This window comes from Chiloscyllium plagiosum, unplaced genomic scaffold (genome assembly GCF_037043375.1).
Source record: "Chiloscyllium plagiosum isolate Xiang-an unplaced genomic scaffold, Cpla_swu_hap1 HiC_scaffold_45, whole genome shotgun sequence".
NCBI lineage: Eukaryota > Metazoa > Chordata > Chondrichthyes > Orectolobiformes > Hemiscylliidae > Chiloscyllium > Chiloscyllium plagiosum.
Window position 1 is genome coordinate 3,659,212 of NW_028270183.1, and position 10,905 is coordinate 3,670,116.

The 10,905-nt window shown below is 45.3% G+C and overlaps 1 protein-coding gene across 3 annotated transcripts in view; it reads left to right on the plus strand.

Annotated features, from left to right (window-relative positions):
* Positions 1–5,015, plus strand: part of khsrp (KH-type splicing regulatory protein) — a 44,522-nt gene extending 39,507 nt beyond the window's left edge. For 2 of the 3 annotated variants that reach the window (XM_087983256.1, XM_087983257.1), the window contains 2 exons: positions 1,995–2,182; positions 4,550–5,015. In XM_087983256.1, coding sequence (XP_087839382.1) covers positions 1,995–2,182; positions 4,550–4,558 — 197 coding nt within the window. In that variant the 3' untranslated portion in view covers positions 4,559–5,015. Of the gene's footprint in view, positions 1–1,994 lie in introns of all 3 variants that reach the window. The other variant, XM_087983255.1, reaches the window with a different exon arrangement.
* The last annotated feature ends 5,890 nt before the right edge of the window (positions 5,016–10,905 follow it).

A 10,905-nucleotide genomic window follows, 5' to 3' on the forward strand; every position in this document is an offset into this window, starting at 1 on the left:
GAGAAACATGAGGGTAGGGCCAATCAAGGATAGTGGAGGGAACTTGTGCACGGAGTTAGGGGAGGTCCATAATGAATATTTTGCTTCTGTATTCACTACTATGATACCATAGTTTGATTAGAGATCGTCAGCATGGCTTTGAGAGGGGCAGGTCATGCCTCACAAACCTTATTGAATTATTTGAGGATGTGACAAGACACATTGAAGGTCGAGCAGCAATTGTGGTGTATTTGAATTTTAAAAAGGCGTTTGATCCAGTTCCCCTTGGTAGGCTCATTCAGAAAGGAAGGAAGCATGGGACACAGGGAAACCTGTCTGTCTGGATACAGAATTGGCTGGCCCATGGAAGACAGGGTGGTAGTAAATGGATAGTATTCACCCTGGAGCTCAGTGGCTAGTGTTGTTTCATAGAGATCTGTTCTGGGATCTCAGCCCTTCCTGATTTTTGTAAATGAATTGGATGAGGAAGTGGAAGGGTGGGTTAGTAAGTTTGCCGATGACATGAGGGGTGGTGGGTAGGATGGAGGGCTACTGTAGGTTACAATGGAACTTTGAGATGATGCAGAACTGGGCTGATAAGTGGCAGATGGAGTTCAACCTGGAAAAATGTGAAGTGATTAATTTTGGAAGGCCAAATTTGAATGCAGATTACAGGGTTAAAGGCGAGATTATGCTGCAGCCCCAAAGCCCTGGTTAGACCACACTTGAAATATTGTGTTAAGTTCTGGTCGCCTCAGTATAGGAAAGATGTGGAAGTTTTAGAGAGAGTGCAGAGGAGATTTCCCAGAATGTTCCCTGGACTGGAGGGCATGTCTTCTGAAGAAAGGTAGAGGGAGCTAGGGCTTTTCTCATTGGAGTGAAGAAGGATGAGAGATGTATAAAATGATAGGCATCGATAGAATAGTCTGAGAATTTTTCCAAGGGTGGAAATGACTGTCACAAGCAGGCATAATTTAAAGTTAATTGGAGGAAGATATGGGAAGATGTCAAAGGTTTTTTTACACGGCGTGTGGTGGGTGTGTGGAATGCACTGCTGGAGTGATAGTAAAGTCAGATACATTAGGTACATTAAAGTGACTCTTGGCTAGGTACATGGATGAGAGTAAAATGACGGGTATGGATGTTGGTACGATGGTAGAGTAGGATAAAAGTTCAACGCAACATTGAGGGCCGGAGGATCTGTACTGTTCTGTGCTGTATAAATGTTCAGTGGAGCAACTGAAATAGGGCGGCACGGTGGCTCAGTCTGTGTGGAGTTTGCACATTCTCCCTGTGTCTGATTGGGTTTCCTCCGGGTGCTCCGGTTTCCTCCCACAATCTAAAGATGTGCAGGTCAGGTGAATTGGCCATGGGAAATTGCCTGTAGTGTTAGGGGCATTAGTCAGAGGGAAATGGGTCTGGGTGGGTTACTCTTTGGAGGATCGGTATGGACTGGTTGGGCCGAAGGGCCTGTTTTCACACTGAAGGGAATCTGTCCTGAAGCTTTAATAACCCAGGGTTGGTCATACTGGTGTTAGTCAGCCTGGGCAGTGCTGTAACCAGGCAGTTCCATGTCGAATATGGGGCCATTCCAGCTGAGGTGGGTGCCATTGGGTTAGAGGGTATTGGTGGTGGTGTCAGAGTCACTGTTTCTCACCCTTCCCTTGTCGCTGTTGTGATGAGACTCATTTCTCTGCTTGAGGTGTTACATTGATTGTATGATGCCTTCAGGGCAGTCTCAATTAGTGGTACACAAGCCAAAAACTGGGATCGCTCTGCAGACCTGCCAGGGTGTGGAGAGAGAAGTCCGTGTTCTGAAAGGTGCCCTCAGTTAGTCGTCTTGGATACTGTCTGATTTGTTGAGTTTATCGCCATGTGCTTAGTTGTGGAATACTGTTGTCGAGCAGGCTTTGTGAAGGAGAGTGAGGTGGATGTCACACTGGGCTGGCATATATGTTGTAGTGGGCCTGGGTTTTACAGTGGCTGGTGCTAAGTGTCCCCAATCTGTTCCACAGCTCAGAATGCCCAAGGGGCAGCGGCAGCGGCGGCAGCGGCAGCAGCAGCAGCAGCACCACAACCAGGAGCCCAACCGGATTACAGTGCAGCGTGGGCTGAGTACTACAGACAGCAGGCAGCTTACTACGGGCAGCCTGGGGCACCTCAGCCTGCCCCCCAGCAGCCACCTGCACAACAAGGGCAACCGGTACGTCTGCACCCCCCTCCTTCCTACAGGTTTTAACTCCTTCCTCTCCTTATGGCAGGGGTGCCTGCTGGACACGGCTCTGCCTTCACCCACCATCGTGATGCTCTGGCTAAGAACAACTCAACCTGGCCTGCAGTAAACACACACCCGCACACACACACCCATGGTCTTTCTCTCTCTCTTTTTCTACCTAAGTGGTTACACACTCAATGGAACCAACATGTGGGATGGTTCCACTTTCTGTGGTGACTCAGCGGAAGCGTTTATGGTACAACTTATTGCTGTGACGTTTCCCCGAAGCTTTTATTCCTGATCACTGCCCAGTGGCATTTTCTAGATGCAGGTGACGCCACGTGAATTGAAACCTGCCTCTGTTTCTCTCTTTCTGTGTGCTCTTCCTCTGCCTGTCTCTTTCTGGCCTTCTCAGTCCCCCCCCTCCCCCCAGTCACTTCTCAACCCCCTCATTCCTCCTCCCTCATCTTCTCTCTTACTCCCTACCCCCCCCCCAAACCTGTCTCTCCCCCCAGGTATGTTAACATATTCCGTTTTAGCCATTGCCGCCCAGTTGTGCTGGATCATGTGGGATGTCCTACCATGTACTTTCATCACCTCAGATGGAATGTAATACGTGACCAAACCAGTGCGTATCAGCAACAGGTGAAAGGCAAGGTCACAAAGATCCTTACATAACAATCACCAAAGTTATCCGACACATGGACTGGCTTTCCTGAGAGAAGATTGAGACCTTGCAGTAAATTCTTGAACACAGTTTTCTATCCCTGCTCCTCGTGAAGGTTCAAATGAAGCAGAAGACTTAAGACTGTCACATTTGAGTCTTTCGGTGATGAGATGTACTTCGATGTTAAAGCAGACCCGTTGAAGAATTTCATTAACGGGCATTAGAGGATGCAACACATAAGTGACTCTGGAAACAAATCTCTCTTGTCTTCATCGTCCCAGTCAAAGTGAAAATTGCTTACTCTGTTTACGTGATGGATTGGAATTAACATTTGAAATGCTTTTCCCCTATTGAAATAATCTGTGAAGCAATTAATTTGCAATCAGGGCCTCTGGGCTCAGAACCGTGGTTAGTTTTCACACAGTGAAGAGATGCTGTCTTAAGCTGATCCTAGAATTGTAGAGCACAGGAGGACGCCATTGGCCCATCATGCTTGTGCCATCTCTCTGAAAGAGCTGTTCAGTTAGTCTCTTTCCTCAACCTGACAGATTTCTCTTTCAATATTTTTATTCATTTTTCCTGAAACAAAGTTTCAGCGATATCAGTGGTTTTTCGATAAAGCTAGTTTCTGATCAATGTAGCCTGATTATGAATAAGCAGATAAACTGCCCCTAATCCGAACAGTTTATAAGTCTCCTCAATTAGCTAGCAATCTGTCCATTCAGAGTAGTGAGTTTAGGTTAAAGTTGAAATGTTGGAGGTTAGGACTATGTCCCAATCCATGAGCAATGTGGAGAGATGAGCTTGTGTTTGGAACACGTAAAGGTTACAGAACAGAAACAGGCCACTAGGTTCATGTGGTTCCTGTTGGAGTTCATCTTCCCTCCAAGCTCCCTCCCACCGTGCTTCATCTCAGCCCCTATTTAGCATATCCTCCTTTCCCCCCTCATGTACTTGTCTAGCTTGCCCCTCATTGCATTGTTGTTTGCTTCAGTACAACCTGTGATAGTGACTTCCACATCCTCAGCACCTTCGGGCTCTAGAGGTTTCACCTGAATTCCTTTGTGACTTATTACTGACTGTCTTACATTTTAAGCCCCTACTTTTGGTCTCCCTTACAAATGGAAGCACTTTCTCTTCATCAACCCTATCAATCCCACTCATTATCTGAAAGATCTCTATTTGCTCGCCCCTTCTGTTTATTGAAGAAAAGACCCTGTGAACTGCTTCGTTTTTTTTTCTGCTAGTTAGAATATCCTCAGATTCTTTGCTCTTTCTCCACCTCCTTTATATCTTAGCGTTTGGAGACCAGAATTGTGTATAGTACTTCCAATGTGGTATAGCCAAGGTTCTATAAAATTTTCATAACTGCTCCTCAGTTCTGTTGCTGTAGAAAGTAGCCCTATTGCTGTTTTTTTTTTTGTTGTGGCCTTACTAACCTGCATCACTACTTTGTGACTTGTGTATTTCTCCCCATCCCTTCCCCCAAGATCCCTCTGTTCCTCTTCCCTCATTTAGACTCATTATCCAGACAGTATGTGACCACCATATTCTTCCTCCCAAAATGTAATACCTCACACATCTATATTGAAATTCATTTGCCATAGAAATGAATCTATCTGATGGCACGCAAACCCTATTGTGTGACCCCACTAATTTCCACATTAAATATGTTCTCTCTCCCACAGACACAGTGAAGCAAACGGGGGATGATTGCAGTTTCGTCGGGAAGAATATTCCTTTTAACAATGATGCAGACTGATGAAGATTCGTAGGCTTAGGTTCCCTATCACTGTTTAAAGATGTTCATATTGAGCCAGTGTAGGAGATAGAGTAATCTCAGCTCCATCTTCAAATTCAGTCCGTCTATAGGAGGAAAAAAAACAAAAAAAAACATGGAGAGGGAAAAATGAAAAATTCAGGGTAATACTCTTTGTTTTATTTTAAATATAGATCACTCGGCTTTTAGTTGATGATAGTTGAACATTCCAGACAATGTACGGTTTTGAAATCAAATCCATTACACTGAAAATGGCTGCTGGTCTGTTTTTGCATCTTGTTGTCTGTTTAAGGTTTAAAAAAACAAAATGTAAGCTTGGTTTTTACTTTTTACCGCTTGTTTTACACTTCACAATAAATGATATTAAAACAGTGGCTCTGTTACTATAATGCTTCCTCAAATATTGAGCTTATTCCCCCTTCTGTTTTAATTCCCTTTCTATCCTGAAGGTACTGGCTTTTCCTGAGGAACAATCAGCATCAGGAGCAACTTCCCAGCACCCCTCAATTGTTGCTTGTCTCTGCTCTCTTGTGAGAGAAGGGAGGACGGGGCTTGGCTGAGCCTGGTCTTAGTCATGCTGGGAGTGATAGTAACTCTCGGCCTGCAGAGTGACCTATGACCAAGCACAGCAGGATGCGGTTTCCTCTGATACTCTGTATATCTGGCAAGTTTTGTCATTTTCGCTTTGAATATAGTTGCTAATGGTTGCACTGGTTTATTCGGGTTGTTTTTCGTTGCATCTTTGCTCCATTCATTCAGTCCAGGAGCTTGTGACAAATTATATAAATTGAACCTTTTGTGTGCAACAGGAATTTAGCATGCTTGGCTAGCTGAGTGAGTGAAGCAGGAGGCTCTTCAGTTCAGGGTGTTAGGATGCATCACCACCACCTGAGGGCTCTTGTGGTTTAATGCTGGTGTCTCTACTCCTGGTCCAAAATCACAGGATTCCATTTTCCACCTCAGGATAGTGGGGACCACAGGGATTGTTAAATCGGATCCAAACAAGTTAATTGAAACTCAGTTTTTTTTTTGTTTAGGAACAAGACTTGAAATTGAGACCTGCTGGACAGCACAGCATTAGTCATGTGTGCCTATTGAAGCTATTACTCCTGCAATGCAGCCTGAGTTCCAGAACCATTTACCAGTTTAGTGGGAGTACAGCAACTCAGGAGCAAGTCAGTGTGAATCGTGATTTCATCAGCTTATCTTGATTTCTGTCCTCTCCATATTGTAATTTTAGTAAAATCTTCAGCCATAACAAGAATTTGGAGGAGAGCTGCTCCTGATCTATTCATACATCAGTCCTTAAACAGTCCAGTTTGACTGTGTCCCTTATTGATGGCCCCTCCCAAGAAGGTGGACAGTTCTCTCCTCATGCCTCTTACTCCTTTCTGTTTTTGTTCATGAATTGGGCGTGGGCCTCACTGGCTGGGTGAGTGTCTTGCGCCTTTCCCCTGGTTGCCCTGGAGAGGTTGGTGAACTGCTGCAGTCACTGACCGGCTGCGTCCACAGAGCTGTTTGAAAGGGAGTTCCAGGGGTTTGACCCAGTGCTGGTGAAGTGATGGTCAGGTACTCCCAAGTCATAATGGTGGGTGGCTTGTTCAGGAACTTGGAGGGAGTGCTCCTATCCAGCTTCCTTTGCTGTTCCAGGTGGTAGAGTTCCTGTGCTTCGAAGGTGGTGTTGAATAAGCCTAGAGCAGTTACTGCTGAACATCCTGTAGATGTGCACAGTGCTGGTTCTGTCCGTCAATAGTGGAAGGTGGCAGGTTGGGACCCTATTAAGTGGCTGCTTTCAAATGGTGGTGCTGAGTTTCTTGAGTGTTTGAGCTCTAACTATCAAGGCAAGTGGAGACTGTTGCTTCATATTCCTGACTTGTAGATGGTGGCTAGGCTTTGGGGAGTTTGGAAATGAGTTACTCATTGCAAAAATGCTCAGCCTTTGATCTGCTGTTTTAGCCACTGTATTGTTGAGGCTAGTCCAGTGTAGCTTCTGGCATGTCATGACCCCAAGCAGGGCATAGAGTCATAGAGATGTACAGCAAGGAAACAGACCCTTCGGTCCAACCCGTCCATGCCGACCAGATATCCCAACCCAATCTAGTCCCACCTGCCAGCACCCAGCCCATATCCCTCCAAACCCTTCCTGTTCATATACCCATCCAGATGCCACTTAAATGTTGCAATTGTACCAGCCTCCACCACTTACTCTGGCAGCTCATTCCATACACGTACCACCCTCTGCGTGAAAAAGTTGCCCCTTAGGTCTCTTTCATATCATTCCCCTCTCACCCTTAAACCTATGCCCTCTAGTTCTGGACTCCCCGACCCCAGGGAAAAGACTTTGTCTATTTATCCTATCCATGCCCCTCATTATTTTGTAAACCTCTATAAGGTCACCCCTCAGCCTCTGACGCTCCCAGGAAAACAGCCTCAGCCTGTTCAGCCTCTCCCTATAGCTCAAACATCCTTGTAAATCTTTTCTGAACTCTTTCAAGTTTCGCAACATCTTTCCGATAGGAAGGAGACCAGAATTGCACGCAATATTCCAACAGTGGCCTAACCAATGTCCTGTACAGCTGCAACATGACCTCCCAACTCCTGTACTCAATACTCTGACCAATAAAGGAAAGCTTACCAAACGCCGCCTTCACTATCCTATCTACCTGCGACTCTACTTTCAAGGAGCTATGAACCTGCACTCCAAGGTCTCTTTGTTCAGCAACACTCCCCAGGACCTTACCATTAAGTGTATAAGTCCTGCTAAGATTTGCTTTTCCAAAATGCAGCTCCTCGCACTTATCTGAATTAAACTCCATCTGCCACTTCTCAGCTCATTGGCCCATCTGATCAAGATCCTGTTGTAATCTGAAATCACTTTCTTTGCTGTCCACTATATCTCCAATGTTGGTGTCACCTGCAAACTTACTAATTATTTGTGTTATGCTCCCGTCCACATCATTTATATGAAAGACTTGTCAATGACCCCCCCCCCTCTGTTCTCACCTTATGGTGAAGGGCAGGTTATTGATGTCCTCCATACTTGAAAGAATGAAACCAAATCTCAAAAGAGATGAGGGGCATGGTTTTATACACAGTGTGGTCAGAGTCTGGAGCACACTGCCAGGGGTGGTGATGGAGGCACTTGGGCATTTGAGACTTTTAGGTAAGTATGTGAATATGGAGGGATACTGACTAAGGGCAGGCAGAGGGATTACTTTAATTTGGTGTTATGTTTGGCATAACATTGTTGGTTAAGGGGTCTGTTTCTGTGCTGTACTGTTCTATGTCTATGCGACCAACACCCTCAATGAGAAACCTTTTAACATCAGTGATCATTCTGGTGTCTGTGCACTGCACCCACTCTGAGGCCGGGTTTTGTCATGGAAGGGTGAAATGTCAGAAAGAAGGTTCCCTCATTGCCACAGATTGTGATTCTGTTTGGAGTAGAATGCATTCATACAGACTCCTTTGTGTTGTCCTGACCTAGTGTTGAATTTGGAACCATCTGTATCTGTTCGGGACACTCAGGTCAGTGACATGCTACAGAGCCGACCTTGAATCTTCATGCACGTTCAATCCTGCAGCATTCTGAGAGGCTGAATTAGTTCCACATTGTTGAGCTTGTGGGTATTTTATTTCTGCACCGATTCCGTGTGCATAAATAACTGCCGCCTTGTTAGGTGATCCTTGTGTGGAGATGCCGTGACTGGTGGTTTAGTCCTGTGTTTGGGACATTGCTTCTCAGAAATTGATGCATTTGTATCATTCCTTTTGCAATCTCTACATCCCCAAAGCTCATCACAGCCATTGTTAATGCAAGTGTTAAAAACGCATGGTGGTTCTCTAGTTTACTACCTCCATTTTCTTTCAAAAGATAATAACTGGCTGTTTATTGTCAGGTTAACAGCTGATGGGTTGGAGCTTAACTGCAGCATGATTTATGGCACTTGTGGATCTATTTATGTATTAATGTGAACAGGAATGACTCTGCCCCTTCATCTGTCTCTCATCTATTTAGCACTAGAATAACTGGTCTGAAAAGTTTCATGTCCCAAAATTAGCCAAGCTTCAAATATTTCTCTCATCAAACTGAGCCCTATTAGCAGGTGCAGCCCCGTTCGCATTCAGTTTAAGTACTTCTGATGTTCTGAACAGAAAACGAGCAAAACTGAGTCACTTCTCACTGAGGGGCACTAGGACATCTTGAACAAAGGTTGTGGTCACCACACGATCATTCCACCACTGTACATCTGATGCTGTGGGATGGAGCCATCCCAGCTCTGACAGAACACAGATCAAGCAATGTGTTCATTGTAGAAGTGATGCCCCTCAGTGTGTATCTTTGAATTGGGGTCAGGTTTTGGATATGTCCAATGGCAAAACTGACCATGAAGTAGGAGACTCCGTGCAGATTGGTTTACCCTTGCTTCCACGGTCTGGAATGGCTATAAAGGGCATCATTAGTCTGTTTGTGACATGCATCCAGCACACTGAGTTGATTATGGATCTCTTGACCCAGTGTTAGGGACACTACCACTGTGCCGTGAGTTCTGTCAAATGGCAGTTTATAGTTGGCTGTGAGAGCTGCCTCTGTCATTTGTTAGGATCATGGCTAATCTATTTGTTTCTAATTCTGCATTCCCATTTGCCGTGGATCTTCAAAATGTTCCTGGCCCTGCCTCTGTCACCTTCAGAGACACTATTTCTAAGATGCAGTCTTCTGAAACTTACTTGTTCTGTCCACTCTGTGCTAAAAGAGCAATCCTTCATTTTCTAGCAGTGCCCTGTTGCTGAGGTTATCAGTGGTAGCTGTGTGAGCCAGTCACTCTGTGATCATCAACCAGTATTTCTCCCCCTGAAGTAATGGGCTGGCACTGTACAGAAAAGCTTGGAGGTGTGCCTCCCGGGCTATGTTTGAATGGCATGTATCGGTTCTTAATGATGAAAGGTGGGCATAGACCTGTGTCTTGGTGTCTCTCACTGTTCCCCCTGTACTTGTAGGGGGAGGGGGTTGTTGGTTGCTCAGGAGGGACAGGGTTGGTGATGTGTCTTAGAAAGCAAAGAATCCATGGGCCAGTTTTCAGGTACTGCCCTGGGAGCATCTCCCGGATCGTACATATGGCAGAGCAGGGAGAGTTGCTTTTGCCACTTAAAAGGTATTGCTGCAGCAGGTAAGATGTTTTTGGGAAAGGCTGGGGCTTCTTTCCATGGACAGTCAGAGGCTGAGGGCTGACCTTAAGATTTTTAGGCCATGAGGAATTGCCATATCTTTTCCCCAGCGCACATATTTAAGGTGAGGGCAACGATTTAAAAGGACCTAATGGGCAATGTTTTCACGCACACGGTGGCGTGTGTGTGGAAGTGGTGGAGGGTGGTACAATCACAGCATTTAATGGATGGGGACAGGAATAGGAAGGGTTTACAGGGATAGGAGCTAAATACTGGCAAATGGGACTAGTTTGGGTTGGGATATCTGGTCGGTATGGGAGAGTTGGACCGAAGGCTCTGTTTCCATGCTGTATAACTCTGCATTCAGATCTAAATCATTTATATAGATTGCAAAAAGCGGTGGGCCCTGCACTGATCCCACTGCCACACCACTGGTCACATGCCTCCAGTCTGAAAAAAAACAACCCTCCACTACCATCCTCTCTCTTTCCTTCTGGTCAATCTGTATCTAAACAGCTAGTTCTCCCTCTTTGTCACTTCTTGAAAAAGAATTACCTTTCTGAAAGAATGCTGTTGTAAAAGCTGTGCATCTTCAACTCGTTGCTAATAGTTGTCATGGTCACCACCACTAGCATTAACTTTATAATTCTGGTCTTTTAGAAATTAAACTGATTTGGATGATAGAGTTTACGTAAAAATCCTTGACGATTTGGCTGCATCTCTGAATTTCTAAAGTCCCTTATTATTGCAGCCTTGGATGGCAGAATGGAATCTAAGCTCTGAACCACTTACTGCTGCTCCTGTACGTTTGTAATTATCACCATCCCTCAACACCCCCCCCCCCCCCCTCCAAAAAAAAAGGCTCTTTATGGTGCAGTGGCAGTGACCTTACCACTGAGCCAGTAACTCTGCAGAGATATAATATCTCTGGACTGATTGATTTGAAAAATCTCTACTTGGTTAAGTGGCTGTGTAACATAGCTGCAGGTACCATAATGAACAGTATACGATGTTAGAAACAGCTGATGTACATCATCAGTGAGATGTTACACACAAAAAAAGCCACACTGCCGTCCTGTGCCATAGGTTAAGCAA